Raw genomic sequence first — 18,902 nt, 5'->3', positions numbered from 1 at the left:
ATTGGTGCCTCTCTTTTCCTTTCTCAAGTTTCACAATAAGGTTACCTGCTTCATGCTGCAGCACATTGAAGAGCCATGTTCCCTCGGAGCTCATGCGGCTGTTATCGTACCTCCCACCTGGATCATTAAGGTGAAGAAACCTCAGGTAACTGCATGCCAATGTCTGTTTTGACACTGCTGGTTGGCTCGCTTGGCTTAAACATCTGATAGTTTGCCAGACAGGTATGCTTCACTTCCTTTCGTCCACAAACCCACCACCTTCTGCACTCATAAGTGTTATAAGCCATTATCCAGTCTTTCCAGTTACTCCTTTGGGAGGATTCCTTCACCATATTGTTTTGGATTGTGGAGAACTAGAATACTAGGCTTCGTGGGGTCATTGTTGGAAGCAATAATGAAATTCTTCTATCCTTCTTCCTTGTCTGAATGTAGCTGGAGGGGTGAGGAACCTCCAGCCCATGGGCTGAATTAGTACCACCAGGCTCCCCCATTTGGTCATAGGACAGGTTAAGATGCAGCTGGCCAGTGGGTGGTTGCAAGCCTAATATTAAGAAAAGAAAGAGGGGTAATCTATGACTTCATTGTGGCATCAGGTGATTGACATGTGTGTGGCTCCACCCACATGTCATATTTGGACCACGGTGTGTTTAGGGGGAGATAAGGATGGATCCAGTTTCCCGCTCCTGGAATAGAGTTAGATTTGCCAGATTGCATCCTGGAGATCCTGTCTGTACCTTTAAAGGCTCTGAGGCTGTTGGTTCAGGGCTGCATTTGCTCAGCTCTCTATTTAGGGCTGGACCAAGGACTTTTGCCGTCTGAGGCAAAGGATGAGATGGCTCCCTGCTGCCCATTCATCTGCCAAGACTGGGAGTTGAAACTGGTGATAGAACAGCACCCTCCAGCTTAGGGGGCACATGGCAGGCCATGTAGCACACTCAGCCCTATGCTCCAACACCTCACCACTGCTTCCTGCCCCAAAGCATATGCCACCTGAGGCAGCTTCCTCACTCTGCCTAATGGTAGGGCCAACCCTGTCCCTACTCTGTCCCTCCACTGGTCCCTCCGTTCATGGTTTCCTCTACTATCTGGTGGGTGTTTTTGAATGCTTAAGCATTTAGTTCTCTCTGGAAAGTGAGGGGTGTTTCCACCTCCTCCCCTGGTAACTTGTGTATATACATTTGGAAATGGTACCTTTGATTGTCAAGGGAAAGATGGTTTGGTGTACTTTGACCTGAAGAAATTGGGTGAGATGTAGTATGAGTGGGCTTCTGCTTGCAGAATGGGGCTTCTCCTTCCTCTCCTCCCCTTCTGCATGCCCACAAAATCAGCTCCAGAGGGTTGGGACATATTTTGAGGACATTTGAACTGGGAACAGTAGAGGTTGGAGAAAATAAACCTGAAGTACCATTGCACAAGTAGATTCCGCTACACAAGATGGCTGACATCTTTGGATGTCTCTACTCTCTTTAGTTCAGTCTTCTGTGTACACGAGGTCATAAATGACCCAACAGGAACATTATATGTCTTCTTCTGATCTTTAACTTTCTAATCCAAAAAGCAAAGCAAAACAATAATCAGTGGCTATGATTCACTTTCTGTGCCTGGCGAGATTTGGAACACAGACCATTTGGTACTTTGCACTGGGGGGATAAAAGGTGGCTGGTCATCATGAAAGGGACTTTAACAATGGAGCCTCTTTCAAAACAACCATCCCCACCTTAAATATATCCAAAGAAGTAGAACACTCACAGTGGATGGCTGGCCATGAGAAGAGGAATTTATAAAATTCTGAAACAGAAATGAAATGTTAGTCAAAGTCATTGTGACCACTAGATTTCTATTAGAAAGTGAAATTGTTCCTCTAACTCACTTCAGCTTTACAACCCCACTATAAATGATTACCTTGGCCTAGGCTGGTTTTATTATATTTTTTTTGAATTGGTTTTATCCTTTTTTCCTTTTTTTTAGTAAAATTGATTGTTTAAATAAATGTGCTTTTTATTGCTGTAAGCTTTTTTGGACTGGCTTTGCCTAGAAAAACAGCATACACATGTCTACTAAAATAAAATAAATATGCATGCCAATATATTTCAACCTTTGCCTAAAAGAAAAAAAAGTGATTATTTGGCCTGTGTGGGTAATTATCTGCACAGGCTAAGTAATCACTTCCCCCTTTTTTATCTTCTATGCAAAGAGATACCTTTGGCATGCAGGGGTTTTAAATTATTATTTTCTATTCTTCCAGGCAATGCATAAAATAATATTTATGACACATACTCTTAGGTTTAATCAGGCCTCTCATATACAACACTTCCTTCCAGCCTTCCTGCTATAATCTGAAATGGTATTTCTTTCTGTTAAATGCAGAGGCATTTCCCATAAATTGTGATTAAAATATTAAGGAATCCTGAGATACAAAAACATGGGCACATGAATCCATTTGTTCTATGTATGCTTATGGATGTGCAAAGATGTACACACAGACACACACACACACATTAGTGTGAAAGAGAGGATCATGTTCCAGCAGGTAAGATACTCCTGACATTATGCTACTGTCAGGGAGCCAGGCCTGACTAGTGAAAAAAATATATGTGTCCCGGAGAGAAGGGGAAGGAATCAATTAACTAAACAGTACGTAGACAGATCCCAGGTAGTCTGATGAATGAGTACAGAATCTGCATGTTCCATTTTCTTCTGAGTAATGAATGCACATCTTATAGTTTTAAGAACACATGATATGAAAAAAATCAAATTTTAAGTGGCATCCAGTTAGCCTGGCAAGGTTTGTGTGACCTAGAAAAGCAAGAAAAGTTCCTACCTAGCATGACTTATAAGTCATAAATTTCTGGGATATTTAGAGCACCTAAATATTTCACCTACAAGGGCTGAGAAAAGCAGGGTGTATGCTTCTTTCTTTGGCGATCACTCATTGCATGGAGATGGATGAGGCTGAGCCTTGCTCACTTCCATACTTGGGTTTTTTAAAATAAAACTTGTCTAGGTACTTAGTTTTGCTGCATTTTTGTTGGTAAGAAATTGGGTTAAACCCAAATTCATGACTTGGGTTTTGTAACAGCAATAGTAAGCCTTTGGGGAAAATCAGACATGTTTACAATATCCATAATTTTCTGTGTATTTCTTTTACACAGTTCCCTCAGGTGAAACAAGCATAGGAAAGTCACCATTGAGTGTTTTCATCCTGAAATCCACCTGCAATGCAATGTTAATCTATTACAGTGTCACAAGAGCATGGGACACGTGGGAGGAGGAGAGGCGGGGAAAGCCCATTGCTGTCGCCAAAGCCTGTATATGCTGCCTCCCACTGTCAGAGCTCATCAGTTGAATCCCACCCAATACATTTCCACCATAGGCAGGAAGCTTCTGACTAGGTGACTTATGTGGCTTTCCAACTTGCTGACCAGGGGAAGCTTGAAGACCCCCACTTTTCTTTCTTATGATTATTTTTAAAGTGGACTCCAGCCAGCCAGCTCTTCAGATACAGGAATCCCTTCCAACAGAGGGTTGTCTTCATATATCCCTTTGAATAGAGCAGTAGCCATCAACCTTTCAGACCTGGGGCTCTCCTTCAACCCAAATGTTGCATTTTGGGATCCACACCTTAATCATTGTTATTTTTAACCATATATTTGTATGGTGGCAGTGCTGCTGTTGTGGCTCTTCTTTGATCTCACAGGTAGGTCTCTCACTCAGAAAAAAGGTGGACCCTCGGAGCTCTCACCTGGGAGCTTCCCTTTCTTCTCCCCGGCTCCCATCCTGCCTGGGAGACCTTCCCTTCCCCTGCCTGACCCACGGGGTCCTTCACCAGCCAGCTGTCACCTTCATCTGCGTGCAGACTGTTCATTGACCCAGAGTAGAGGACATCTGAAGGGGAAAAGAGAGAGAAGGAAACAGAAGCAAAGGAGGGAGAGAAAAAGTAACATCACACGAGGCTTCTTTGGAAGGGAGCGCACAGTAAAGTGGGAGTGGCATAGCTTGGAAAAGAATGAATAAGTACACCAATAAATCCCATGAGGCTCAGCTCGTTTTATCTTATTCTGCTTCACCTTTTTACACAGATGGTCTCCACATTAGGAGACGAACCTGATTGGGCGGGAGACTGGAGCCCCGGAAGGAAAACGGGCGTCTCCTACCTGAATTGGGAGGGTTGGCAGGTACAACATGTGCTGTTATGTGAGTCTATGGGAGCATCTAGTATTCTTCTCCCTCGCAGCCTTGGAAAGTCTCCAGTTCTGAAAGTACCAGTCTGGTGGTCTCAGTCAGTGTGTGGCTTTCTCCATAACCGGTGGTGTGACAGTGTCAAAGCATGAGGCGCATGTCTTTTTCAACCCACGCATGTGTGGTGTTATCATTCTCCAAAGGTACTGCCACAGAGGTGTTTCTTATAGGGATACTTTCCTTTTCAGTTTGTTCTTTTTAAATACTCTTCCCCTTCTCCTCCCTCCCCCCTTAAAAAAAACATATATACAGAATTCACTGAAAAATTCGACCAGGCGGAAGAAAAGGACGTCTTTCAAGAGGAAAGCCAGCAAAAGGAGCAATGAGGTAAATCTTTAATGCACACTTTAAGGGTCTGATATTAGCTGGGGATTCCTAGAACTATCTGGGGGCCTGACAGGTGGCTTTAGAGGTATCAGAAAAATCTAGGAGGTTCTCTGAAATGTAAACTCTTGATGTCATAATCCTGTCAGTCAATGGAGAGTGTTTTCAGTCTCCACTGTTCCCAGGCCATATATATTTTATTAAAACTGTAATAGCTGAAGTAATGATTCTTGTCCCTCTTCCTTTTGAGTGTGCAGTTACAGGACTGATAATGAAATCCAAGAGGATAAATTCTAGTTTGTTATGGAATCCCACAAAGAAACAGGGGGATTGAAGGCTGGCGGGTTCTCTGTTAGAATTCTCTTTTAGAGAAGACTAATTTCTCTCTCTCCCCCCCCCCCCTTCACAACTACATTGTTCAAGTTCCCTGAGGGGATGATATGACGATGAAATTTTATATTGTTAATATGGTCTAAGAGTAAGAAGACATTGTCACAAATAGGGCAACATATAACTTTTGCCGATAGGGGTGAATAGTGTCATTTGAAAGGCTCCATTGGTATCACAGTGGAGAACTATCGGAGAAGGAAGAAGATCATTGCAAGTAAGTAGTTGTAGTGTTGACCACTACCACTGTCAATCAAGATGGTGGAAGGAGTGTGTATATAACCCATACAGCACTCTGTTTGGGTCTGGAAACCAAACATTCATCCATCTGCCTTTCTTCAGTCACACAAAGTGATACTGGGAGAGTCCATTCTGCCTTGGTAGCTGCCTTCATTTCCTCATGGAGGACAGACTCATAGTTTGAAAGACTTAAGTCCATCTCTGCCCTCAAATGTTATGTCTTCAATGTTGCTATTAAAATGATGATACATGTGTAGCTTCTTATAAACATATTTAGAACATGCAAGCCATCACCCACAGCTCTTTCGTAAATCTTGAATTATCTGGTGTCTCTGACTGGTAATTTTGCATATCTAATTCAGGGATGGAAGAACCCGTGATCTTCCTTCTTCCCTGGCATCCCGAGTCAACATAAAACACACACCAAGGTCTTCTGTCACATTTTAATTTTCTTTCTTCTAGGAGAACAAAGGCCGTCCTTTTGTGGTAAAACCCATCTCTTCCCCACTCATGAAACCGTTGCTTGTATTTGTGAATCCAAAAAGTGGAGGGAATCAGGTAAGGATGGAACACTGAACACATTGGCTATTTTGTGCATGTTGTGTCTTGGTCAAAGGAGTGGGTATAAAATGAATTGATTTCAAAAAAGAAACAAATGCTTCCATCTTGAATTAAATGCTTCTGGAGTGGAGGATTTGGCTTTCAGTAATGCATTTTACTGATCGATTGGCTTCGTATGCTGCCTTTCTGCCAAGGCACCTGAGGCAGTTTGCAGCGTTAAAATATTAAAACAAATGCATTATATAAAATGTAGAGTGACAGAGTCCTCTCGGTTCAACTGGGAGCTGATAGCACAAGTGATAATAATAATAGTCATAATACGGGGGCCACCAGGGGGCGCATTGGAAGATGGCCGACAATAACATCTCTCCAACCCACATGAGGTAATTAAGAGGCTGATATGGGAGTATGCAGCCTCCCTTGCCACCCAAGGGAATGGGGGGGGGACTGCCTTGCCAGCTGTGTCCATAATTCACCCCCAGATTCGAAAGAAGGGGGTGAGGGCACTTGGCACGAAGCCATCAAGTGAAGTCGGCTCTCCCTGACGCTGTCTCTAATCGCGCACTGGTTTGCATCAGCTCGAAATATATAATTGGAAATGAAGCAAATGCACATATTTCAAGTGAAGAACGGGAGTGGAGACTGCTAATTGAAGTGACCTCTGTGAAACGAGAGCAACGGGTTGGATTTAATGGAATACAGCATGAAGAAAATACACCAGGTTTAGTATGCCGGAGCGGGACTGGTTGGGGGAGGGAAACCTTTTTTTCTTTTCCTCTATGTGATTAATCAATAACCCCCCCTCAAAAAGAACCGTGGCTTAACCGACCTAAGCAGGATGATAAAAAACTGTGTGGAAATGATTTACTACCAAAAGTTTGGCTTGTGAGATCGAGAAAAAGAACAAGGGCTTTTGATGGCGCAGCAATAAAAAGGGAGTCGCCATTTTGACAGGTTTTGTCGAAAGATCCATGTTCGGGAGGAGGAAGCTTTGTTTTCATATTGGATTCTGGGCAGAACCTCCTCGAGGACTGAGAAAGAGGGGCAGACCTGCGAAAAAGCTGATGAGTAGACACCAAGAAAGTTTTTCTTTATAGAAGCGATGGAACATGACTGCTGTCTGAAAATATGACCCTTGGACGAACGGAAAAATCCACACAGGAATATAACTTTGTTTGAACCCGCTTATGGAGACTATCAGAGGCCACAAAGACAAAGAGAAAGGAAAAATATATGAAAACAACTAGAAGAGATGTGGAAAACAGCAAGAAAGGATTGGACAGAATTGTGAACATTATCTGGACAGATTTGTGGACTTTTAAAGCAGCAGCAATAAGAGGATTAGATTCCTTTCGGAACTTGAAATATGGGTACCCCCAACAAAAATTTAAAATTAGGCTTTGTAATTCGGTATTTATGTGATGTGATGTGATTTGATTTGATTTGATTGGTCTGATAATAAAAATTATTTTTTTAAAAAATCTTAATAATAATCATAATAATGATTTATTAATTGTACCCCACCCATCTGGTTGGGTTGCTCCAGCCACTCTGGGCAGCTTCCAGCATATATTTAAATATATAAAAAGTTTCCCTATACACGACTGCCTTCAGATGTTTCCTAAATGTTATATAATTACTTGTCTCCTTGACATCTGATGGGAATGCGTTCCACAGGGTGGGTACCACTACTGAGAAGGCCCTCTGCCTGGTTCCCTGTATGTAACTTCACTTCTTGTAGCGAGGGAACCACCAGAAGGCCCTTGGTCCTGGATCTCAGTGTCTGGGATCTTTTGGGCTGACCAAAAACTTCATCTTAGGTTCTTATGCACATGCAGGTCTTTTTTAAGCAGAGGAAGATGGAGAAGGAGCTGCCCCAGCAGTTGTCTCAGGCTATTAAGAGAACATTTTACTGGCCTGAATTAAGAATTCTTTTAAAAAAATAATAATATTGCTGCAGCATTTGCAAAGGGATTCAAGAACTGTGCTTCAGAGAAGTTGACTGTTTTCTTTTCCTCTTTCTTGACAGGGTACTAAGGTTCTCCAGATGTTCATGTGGTACTTGAACCCACGCCAGGTCTTTGACCTCTCTCAGGAAGGACCAAGAGATGCGTAAGTTCTAAGATGTTTGATGTGGTTTGCTATTTTGCACTTTTTTTAAGCATTAGCACAGGTATTTTGAAGGGTACCTCTACATGATGGGCATTTTGAAGCAACCATTAAGAGATATTGGCTGGAATAAGCACATCTTTCACAAGGTGGTCCAGAAGAATTTATGGAAAGAAGGGAAGTTAAACTCCCTTTGTCTCTGTCACAGTCAGTCCCTGGAGAGAGAGTTCCATAACAAGAGCATCTCTGCTGAAATGCTTGGCTCCTTGACTCCAGCAACCTCACCAGATAAAGCTAGGATTTAGGATAAATCCAGTGCATGGATATATAGCCGGCGACAGGTGTGCTTCATAAGCATTCTGTGGAATGCAAATAAGTTGGAAGAGGAGCATGCAACATGATGCGTTCTGACTTTGCATACCTGAAAATGACAACAGAATATGTGCTCTACAATTCTTCTATATAATCCAGTACTGAGATTGTGTATTAGAGGATCAGAATTGGGCTGAACTTTAGGTCAAAGAGAGAGCTCTGACCAGGGCCAGATTTAAGTTTGATGAGGCCCTAAGCTACTGAAGGTAATGGGGCCCCTTATAGGTCCAGCTGTCCTTTGTCAACAACAAATTGTCACTGTTTTTTGTGTTGAATATATGCTATATGGTAATTTATGGACCTAATAGGTATCTAAAGCCATTTGCACATAATAAAATATGTATTTTATCAAAGGATTGTTGAACTAAAATACAATTAAGAAGAATTATATTAATAGTGTGGGACGCGGGTGGCGCTGTGGGTAAAAGCCTCAGCGCCTAGGGCTTGCCGATCGAAAGGTCGGCGGTTTGAATCCCCGCGGCGGGGTGCGCTCCCGTTGCTCGGTCCCAGCACCTGCCAACCTAGCAGTTCGAAAGCACCCTCGGGTGCAAGTAGATAAATAGGGACCGCTTTCTAGCGGGAAGATAAACGGCGTTTCCGTGTGCAGCTCTGGCTTGCCAGAGCAGCGATGTCACGCTGGCCACGTGACCCGGAAGTGTCTTCGGACAGCGCTGGCCCCTGGCCTCTTGAGTGAGATGGGCGCACAACCCCAGAGTCTGGCAAGACTGGCCCGTACGGGCAGGGGTACCTTTACCTTTTATATTAATAGTGAAATACAATTAAGAAGTAGTATATTAATAGTCATAGGGAAGCGGGTGGCGCTGTGGGTTAAACCACAGAGCCTAGGGCCTGCCGATCAGAAGGTTGGCGGTTCAAATCCCCGCGACGGGGTGAGCTCCCGTTGCTCGGTCCCTGCTCCTGACAACCTAGCAGTTCGAAAGCACATCAAAGTGCAAGTAGATAAATGGGTACCGCTCTGGCGGGAAGGTGAACGGTGTTTCCGTGCGCTGCTCTGGTTCGCCAGAAGCGGCTTAGTCATGCTGGCCACATGACCCAGAAGCTGTATGCTGGCTCCCTCGGCCAATAAAGCGAGATGAGTGCCGCAACCCCAGAGTCTGTCACGACTGGACCTAATGGTCAGGGGTCCCGTTACCTTTTTTATATTAATAGTGAAATAATTATTAAGTGCTAACTTAAAATGATTTTTATTCATAACAAACTTAATAATGCAAACACATTGGCATTTGATGATAACAAAAGTTTTTTTTTTATGTTTTTTATCTTATATTTTGAAACGTACATCCAGGTTTTTTCCCCTTTAATTTTTTGGGGGGCCCCCAAGAGAGTGGGGCCCTAAGCTATAGCTTGTTTAGCTTGTACGTAAATCCGGCATTGGCTCTGAGCCTCTCTCTTAGCAGCTGCACAGAAGTGCATTTATTTACCCCACAAGTGAATGACAGACACAACTTCTGTGGGCCAAGTCACCAGCTTCATCTCGGTGCATGTGAATTGAGCATGAATTCTACACAAAACAGATTTCCTGCAGGGAGAAGCTAACCAGTGGTAAACTTCTGTGTTGCAACTTTTCATTTTCTGAAATGCAGACCATATTTTTCAATGCCACAAGGTGGTGCTCTCCGATAGTTACTAGACCTTCTATAAGGTGCTGCTTTCATAGCACTTTCAATCATGGACTGCTTTGTGTGTGGTTGTTAAATAGCATGTATGAAAAGAGGCAAATAGGATTGATATAGCCAAAAGGATCACTGGCATAAATTGTGCCACGTTTCACAAAGCCACACATGTAGTTTGAATAGGGTTGCCATATTTCAAACAGTGAAAATCCAGACAGAACAGTTGTTGAGCCGTTTTAAAGGGAAATCGCCAAAGATGACACTGCCGACATGGATTGCCATATGTCCAGATTTCCCCAGACATTTTTATCAATTTCCATCCGGACACTGCTTCCGACAGAGGTATTCCAGGTATGTCCGGGAAATTCCAGACGTATGGCAATCCTAAGTTTGAAGATATGTGATACAGCAACAAAGCTAAGCAGGTATGTCTGTCTGCATCTGGATCTGGCCAAGAACGAACCTTGACTTCTATGATGGAAGAAAGATGAGATAAGAAAACTAATAATTTAATAATAATAAAATGTTTATCTAATTTTTCATTCAGTCAAATAATAATAAAAAACTTCAAACATATTAGTCTGCCCGTATTTATGCCTGTAATATTCTGTAATGATTCTCCACTCCACTAGGCCACTGTGCCACACAGTTATTGCCTCTGTTTCCCTCCAGAGTTAATAAAGTTTTCATTTTGATTGAAGCTCCTAGGTGAAATGGTGCCCTTTCTCCCATCCATGCTAAATGCTGTTGGAGTCCTATCCGCCCAACCGGCCATCTCATTTGTCCTGTATGTTGCTTCCCTTTTCCCATGTTGGGCCTGGGGGGGCAGGGAGAGAGTGTCAGAATCTCTGCTACAACCGAGCTACTCCTCTGGTCGAGCCTTCAGAATCTCCTCCAACGATGATTAATGACCTGAGCCTTTGATAAGGCTCCAGGCACGTTCCCCATTCAGCAGAGTATCAAAGCAGCAGAAGAGATGAGAAGTTTGAGCTACATTGCTAGGTTTTATTTCTAACTACGCAGACAGAAAAGAAATATACATGCTCTCTCTGTGAAAGCAGTGAGCAACCGAGCAACAAAGGAAGAGGAAACCAGTAACATCACATCCGTCTCCTGTCTTCCGTGAGACTTCCAACAGCCTGGAATCTCTGGAATGCAAAACAGAGTCTTGTGACTCCAAGAGCACTGCACAGTGGTGTAAACAGAAACCAACAGAGAGGCCATTTGGTGGACCTCACTTATTTTATGCTAGACTTATGCTATATTATGCCCTAGTCTCATAGTTCTCTGTCAGCTGCTCTAACTGACCTGCCCACACCTGTTGACCCCTGGCCTTATTGTCGTATCTGGGCAGTTTACCTGCTTACAGTTGCTTGTTGTCTCCTTGCTTTTTCAAAGCAGGGTTTGCCAACTAATAGCCCCCAGGCTGAATCATCACATAAGCTTTCTTTCATGCTTGTTTTCTTTTTATAGGCTTGAACTGTACAGAAAAATGCCAAATCTTCGAATCCTGGCCTGTGGTGGGGATGGAACGGTAAGTCCCACAACTTTTTTTTTGGTAATAAGCAAAGGAGGGAAATTGCTGTGAGCCTAATGCATGAAAGGGGTCACAGCAAAACTGACAAACAGCACACACCAACTAAGAAAAAAGAGTGGCGATGATGTTGAGGAGCAAATAGTCTGACCTGGTATAAATTAGCTTCCGATGTGTGCCTTGTTCCTCATGGATGCAGCAGCATGGACAGAAAATAGCAGAAGGCTTCATAGTGAAGTTACTTCATGCAAGCAGCTGCTGGTCATTAAGGGTCAATTCACATATCCATGCACATGACTTGACTTCTCTATTCTTTATTACCGTATATGAACAGCGACAGCGTTATATGACTCCAATGGAGAGCATTTTGTCAGGTGTTGGGAAATGAGAAGTTTGGGTTGTTATACCTGACATGGTCCATCCATGCAAACAAGTCACTGTGCTACAGCTATTGAGTGTAAAATCATGCATGTGTGAAGCTTGCCTTAGCATGCAGGAATAAAGTGCAGATAAATCAAGCAATGTGTGAACCAGGCCTTGAAATGCTGTACAGTATATGTCTGCTCTTTCTGTAGAAGACATTTCTGGCAGATGGGAGATCATCTCCTTCTGCCTCTGCCTCTGTCATAGTTATAGTATCGGGGGATGTCAGTCTAGAAGTCATCTTTGGGATCTCCTCTAAGCTTGTGATTTATGTCTGCAAGAAGGGAGAAAGGGGCTGCTAAACTGGTCAAACCAGTCTCTTTATTAAGCCAATGGCTGCAGCCAAGTCTCCGGCTGCATAAGTAAAGATAACAGGTGACTGGCTGACAACAGAAATGACTAACTGAAGATGGGCAGAAGGGGGAGCCAGCCATCCCTTGCTGAAGGAAGTATCATTAGAGTAGGCATAGGCAAACTCTGCCCTCCAGATGTTTTTGGCCTACAACTCCCATCATCCCTAGCTAACAGGACCAGTGGTCAGGGATGATGGGAGTTGTAGTCCCAAAACGTCTGGAGGGCTGAGTTTGCCTATGCCTGCATTAGATTCCATGAAGGAGAACAAATAACTGGCTGTCTTGAACTAGGCAGGGAAAAGAGACAGAGGCTTGACCTGTTCCCTGTGCTGAATTCAAAGCTATGGCTTTGCCCCACTCTCTGTCTCCCTGAGCAAGGGAGCAAGTTCTGTTGGAGTGCTAATGCTGTGAATCTTGCATCTTATGCTCAGTCCATGTATGTGCATAAATGAAACCACACATCACAAATGCCCCACTGTCTGATTCTACATGCAGAGATCCCTGAGATCTTGCACCACTTGAGATAAGTGATGCACACAGCTGTATTTTAAAGCGCTGGCTTTGGGTTTGTTGTTTCCACATTCCTTCCATTTCACATTTTGAGCTAATGGGGGCAGCATCTTCTCATTAATATGAGAGACACATGACTTATCTATGCTGAGGTTATGTTAGAAACAAATTAACGTCTCGTTGTTCCAAAAGCCATTAAATCTAGAAATGAAAATCTTGCTCAAATGGATTTAGTGAATATTCAATGAGACCAGATATTACTTTGCATTATTGAAAGAAACAGAAAGTGGGAGATTTTCCAGTGTACCTGCCCAATTGTTAACTTTTCCTCTTCTGGCAATAAAATGCAACATCGTCAACTTCAGGCAATCTGTATTCTAGACTCTTTCAGGCAGCCTTCTGATTCAGAACAATTCGGAGGGTGTCTTATCCAATTTTCTAAAGATCATGCAGAGCATTTAGGATCCATAATAATATACTTTTTTTAAAAAAGCCCTCAGCTGAAACCCCCAAAGCTTTATTTCTCAAAATGCAGCTGCTGAGAACAAGTGGAGAATTTGGACTGGGGCTGTAGTGTAGGGTGAAACGGAGATGAACCCTAAAGGAATCTAGGAACAGGGAGAGGGAGTGAGCTTTGGCCACTGTGAGAACGGATGCCGGGCTATAGATGGGGCCTTTGCCCTAATTCAGTAGGGTCTTATTATATTCTTATGGGTGTGCTGCTGTCCCAACTTCTGCCCCTGATTGATTTCCTCCCCAAACCTAAAGCCCTCCCCAAGCTGCTATTAGCTGTGACAGGGAAAACATGCAGGCCAACTTGCATGTTTTCCTTTTGGTGGAGAGGAAACTATTTGTATCGTGTCGTAAAACCTTTTATTGGCATCACATACAACATCCAAAACAAAACAAATCAATACAGAATTACCACTTGCCCAGTGGCACAAAACATTTGCTAAAAGAAAGGAGGCAGAGCAGTCTATCGTCACATCTCTTGGTCTCCAGGGAGATCAGACGTCTGCAATGTATTTCAACAACAAAAAACCAAATAGAGATATTTAGCCACTAACTTGGTGAGCTCCTGATCATTCCCCAGTAATAGAAAATGTATGACCTCTGACTCTGACTTCCATTTGGGGATACAGAGTTGATCTAGAAACTGCTGGCGGAGATCAGCATATGGTTTACAATTGAGAACCATATGAGTAAGGGTTTCCACCAGGTGGTCTTCACATGGACAAGTTCTTTCTCCTTACACCCTGCCTGAGAAACTTCCCTAAAGGAGGTTTGATGGATTTGAATTAAACCTGGCCAGCGAAAATGCCCTTCTTTCTTGAGGGTTAAGCAGAAATTCAAGATAATTATGGTTACAGATAGGTAGCCGTGTTGGTCTGCCATAGTCAAAACAAAAAAATTCCTTCCAGTAGCACCTTAAAGACCAACTAAGTCAGTTCTTGGTATGAGCTTTCGTGTGCATGCACACTTCTTCAGATACACACTTCTTCAGATACACAGATACACAAGATAATTATGGTTAGGGAAACTATTTGTGAATGATAGTGTTTGTGTGTGATTTGGATCAGGGCCATGGAGGGGCCATGAGTGAAATTATTTGTCTGTACTTATTTATTACATTTGTACCTCAACATACCTGCTGGAAAATCAAGGCAGGGTACGTGTTTCTCTCAACCTTTTATCCCCGTTAATACTCCTGTGATGTAGGTTAGGTTGAGAGTGGGTGATCCTGGTTTTCGGATTCTGATCTTTAAATTCACAGTATAAACCACACACCAGCAGAAATAAAATGGCACAGACTTAGAGAACGGATGGGATATGCATTTGGAGAATCCCAAGTATTGTGTCTTCACCACCCCATAGCATATGATATCATTTCCTTTCCTGTCATATTTGATGTTTAGGTGGGCTGGATCCTCTCCATCCTGGATGAGCTGCAGCTGAACCCCCAGCCTCCTGTTGCTGTACTTCCACTTGGTACCGGGAATGACCTGGCTCGCACCCTCAACTGGGGAGGGGTAAGCAGATTGCATGTTATGCCTCAAAATATTTTATCAGACATTTACTGGCTAACATTTGAAAGGTGTGAGATCTAGTTGAAGCAGGAGAAGCTAAAGAGGTTTCTGAATATTCCCTTTAGGAGGTGGTGGGAGTGTAGGAAGGTGAAGGGCTTCTGGGAAATGATATATAACGAGTTGAAAAAGATGTTTAAATATGCATTTGTAAAGAAACCAGAAGCTTTTTTGTTAGGAATTACAGGAAGCGAAATTAACAGAAGTGATTACAAACTTTTTCAATATGCAGTGACTGCGGCAAGAATTTTAATGGCCCAAAAATGGAAACAAGAGGAATTACCGACAGTGGAAGAGTGGAGAATGAAACTTATGGACTTTGCAGAATTAGATATAATGACTGGGAAAATTAGATACCAGAAAGATCACAAGTTCACTGAGGACTGGAGAAAGTTTACGATTTATCTGGAAAATATCTGTGATGAACAGACAACGCTAGTCGGTTTTAAAGAGGCTTTGTGATGAGAAAGGATATTGTAAAAGAAAATGAGATGAAAGGATATTATTAACTGGCAATATATTATAAAGGAAATGCGTAATAAATATAAAATATGAGGATTGTGGGAGGAGCTGGTGGAAGTCAAAAATTTGTAAATTGGCGAATATGGTTATGTTTGAATAATTTGTAAAAGAGAAATTTGTAAAAAAATCTAATAATAAAAAAAAGGAGGTGGCAGGCTTCTCCATCATCAAACCCAGTAGCCGTTTCCTTGATGGATACAAAGTACATATTTATTTCAAGAGATGTGTGAAGCATGAAAGAGAAAGGGCTGCTTAATTTCCCTTTCCCTTGCTATTTCCCCACATATAATGAATTTTTCCATGTTGTTTTCACTAATATCACCGCCATCATTATCCAAGAGTTTTTTATATGCATTTAAAATGCAATTTCCCCTAAAACGCACATGTTTGCACACATTCTTTTTTGTGTACAGAACTGCATTGTAGCATTGAGAAAAGAAGGCATTTCAAAGGATAGCTGCATTTTGGTCAATTTATTGTTTCAAATGTGCAAATTAGCTAAGTTTGCAATAAAATGCAAGCTGAAGTGAATTTCTCCCTCACCCCTACCTCTATGGACAAAAGATACTCCCCACTAACTGATTTTATTTCCAAACCTTTAAGGGAAAACAACTTAGGTGTTACGTGTTATCAGACAAATGGCTGGAAGGAAAAGGGTTAAACAGCACCCCCACCTCATATCTGCTCCCAGTCACAGTGCTTCAAGTTTGTTTTTATTACAAAACAAAAAACAAACCAGCAACACTAAATAACTCATCTAGTTTGAGCCTGCGAACTTGGCCTACTATCACTCGGTTTTATATCATTCTTAATCATTCACAGACCCGCTGAAAGAGGCGGTCATTAAACCGCTTCTTAAAAAAACATCTATAGACCCAGCCAATATGGCCAACTATATGGTAGTCTCAAATCTACCATTCAAATCTACCAATATGGTAGTCCCAAATCTACCATTCTTGGGCAAGGTGTTTGAGCGGGTGGTTGCTGAACAACTCTAAGCATGCCTGGAGGATGCGGACCATTTGGATCCCTTCCAATCGGGATTCAGGCCTCATCATGGGAGTGAAACTGCCTTGATCGCGCTGGTCGATGATCCCCAGCGGGCTAGGGACAAAGGTGAGAGCTGTTTCCTAGTTCTGCTGGATCTGTCAGCGGTCTTTGACACCATTGACCATAACATCCTTCTGGACTGTCTAGAGGGGCTGGGAGTTGGGGGGCACTGCTATACAGTGGTTCTGCTACTATCTCCTGGGCCATGTCCAGAAAGCGGTGTTGGGGGATGAGTGTTCAGACCCCTGGGCTCTCACTTGTGGGGTGCCTCAGGGTTCCGTCCTCTCTCGCATGCTTTTTAATATCTATTTGAAGCCACTGGGAGAGATCATCAGGGGGTTTAGGCTGGGTGTTCATCAGTATGCAGATGACACCCAGCTCTACCTCTCTTTTAAATCAGAACCAGTGAAGGCGGTGAAGGTCCTGTGTGAGTGCCTGGAAGGGGGTTGGAGGATGGATGGCAGCTAACAGATTGAGGTTGAATCCTGACAAGACAGAAGTACTGTTTTGGGGGGACAGGGTGTGTGTGTGTGGGGGGGGGGGGCTCCCTGGTCCTGAATGGGGTAACTGTGCCTCTGAAGGACCAGGTGCGCAGCCTGGGAGTCATTTTGGACTCACAGCTGTCCATGGAGGCGCAGGTTAATTCTGTGTCCAGGGCAACTGTCTACCAGCTCCATCTGATAAGCAGGCTGAAACCCTACCTGCCCGTGGACTGTCTCACCAGAGTAGTGCATGCTCTAGTTATCTCCCGCTTAGACTACTGCAATGCACTCTATGTGGGGCTACCTTTGAAGGTGTGTTGGTGCTGACCTTTAAAGCCCTAAATGGCCTCTGTCCTGTATACCTGAAGGAGAGTCTGCACCCTCATTGTTCAGACCGGGCACTGATATCCAGCACCGAGGGCCTTCTGGCGGTTCCCTCATTGTGAGAAGTGAGGTTACAGGGAACCAGGCAGAGGGCGTTCTCGGTAGTGGCACCCACCCTGTGGAATGCCCTCCCATCAAATGTCAAGGAAATAAGCAGCTATCCTATTTTTAAAAGACATCTGAAGGCAGCCCTGTTTAGGGAAGTTTTTAATATTTAATGCTGTATTATTTTTAACACTCGATTGGGAGCCGCCCAGATTGGCTGGGGAAACTCAGCCAGAAGGGCGGGATATAAATAATAATAATAATAATAATCATCATCATCATCATCATTATTAATCTCCTTTTGGTCTAATGTTTGGGAATTTCTGGGAGTAATATCCACCCACCCCAAAAAATCTCTCTCTCACTACCTCTTGTAAAGTGGTTGGAATATGGAGTTCACAAACAATCTTTGAATAACACTGTTGATCCGGTATTCTGGTCAGATCTCTGCAATACATCATGTAATGAGAACAAATGCCAGTTGTTGACATTGGACTATGAATATCTCTTATTTCTAGGGATACACAGATGAGCCTGTTGCAAAAATTCTCTGCCATGTAGAAGATGGGACCATTGTCCAACTGGACCGGTGGAACCTCCAGGTGGAAAGAAATCCTGATTTGCCCCAAGATGAACTAGAAGATGGAGCACGGAAGGTTAGTGTGAGATCTTCCTCTACCAGAATAAACCAAAGGAAGAAAATCAGGGTTCATGCAGGATGGCAGGGGAATGCTGTCCAGGAATGCTAAGAATTTACAGTAGCTTTCGGGCTTAAATAATTGCATTTATTTACATGGTTGCTTACTGTTTCTAGAAAGGCAGAACTAGAGTCAGCCAATGATCACGAAATAACCCCTATCTGTTAGCAGCATTAGATCATTTAAAAGAAGTAAAATCAAAAGAACTAAACTTTTGAGTCCAGTGGACAGGGACCCACCGGTTCCTTGGCTGATGATGGCATCAGTTCCAATTCAGGCATCTTTCCTGAGCAAGCCTGTGAGCTGTTGCTGCGAAACGGTATTCTTTACTGCCTCTGCAGCTTGGCTAATGAGCGCCACTAATTAGCAACAGTTCCAGTAGCAACTTCAATGGTGCTCTGGACCAGGCAGACCTTCTAAGCCAGTCTTGTAAACTTGAGGTGAATGCCTCCTGCTACATGCTTCACCTGTAGCAGGAGGCATTTCCAGAGAAGAAATCTGAATTGCTTAAGAAAAAGGTCCTACATGCTGCAGGTGACCTTTTTGTGTCCTTTTACAAAGTCCTCCTTTGTCTCCTTCCACTTCATATGGGGGCCTGTTGCTGAGTGGTAGAGCATGTGCAGAAGAACCCAGGTTCAGTTCCTGGCCTTTTTATTACAGTATTATTATTATTAATTTAATGCTGTAGCTGGGAAAATAATACTTCTTGCAGAGCTGCTGGCAGTCAGATCATAAAATATTGGGTTAGTGGAACAAAGAACAAGGCAGTCTTGCCCAAGGTGTCCTAACATTTGCCATTGCATATTCTTAATTTTTCTTTTTACACACAGCACTTCCCTTGTTCCCCTTGTCTTATCATTGCAGCTTCCCCTCAATGTTTTCAATAATTACTTCAGCCTGGGATTTGATGCTCACGTTACACTGGAATTCCATGAATCTCGAGGTGAGAAA

At 43.1% G+C, this 18,902-nt stretch overlaps 1 protein-coding gene across 7 annotated transcripts in view; it reads left to right on the top strand.

The window, feature by feature from the left end:
- DGKI (diacylglycerol kinase iota) overlaps positions 1-18,902 on the top strand; it is a 240,220-nt gene that overhangs the window by 129,409 nt on the left and 91,909 nt on the right. For 3 of the 7 annotated variants that reach the window (XM_083700073.1, XM_083700076.1, XM_083700072.1), the window contains exons 8-16: positions 29-145; positions 4,080-4,175; positions 4,492-4,566; positions 5,653-5,748; positions 7,781-7,863; positions 11,340-11,400; positions 14,603-14,716; positions 17,772-17,909; positions 18,816-18,894. In XM_083700073.1, coding sequence (XP_083556199.1) covers positions 29-145; positions 4,080-4,175; positions 4,492-4,566; positions 5,653-5,748; positions 7,781-7,863; positions 11,340-11,400; positions 14,603-14,716; positions 17,772-17,909; positions 18,816-18,894 — 859 coding nt within the window. The remainder of the gene's footprint in view (positions 1-28; positions 146-4,079; positions 4,176-4,491; positions 4,567-5,652; positions 5,749-7,780; positions 7,864-11,339; positions 11,401-14,602; positions 14,717-17,771; positions 17,910-18,815; positions 18,895-18,902) is intronic. The other 4 variants (XM_083700078.1, XM_083700077.1, XM_083700074.1 and 1 more) reach the window with 2 other exon arrangements.

The sequence above is a fragment of the Podarcis gaigeae genome (assembly GCF_964106915.1).
Source record: "Podarcis gaigeae genome assembly, chromosome: 10".
Classification (NCBI taxonomy): Eukaryota; Metazoa; Chordata; class Lepidosauria; order Squamata; family Lacertidae; genus Podarcis; species Podarcis gaigeae.
The sequence above is the reverse complement of the archived record's forward strand: the minus strand, read 5'-3'. Positions and strand labels throughout refer to the sequence as shown.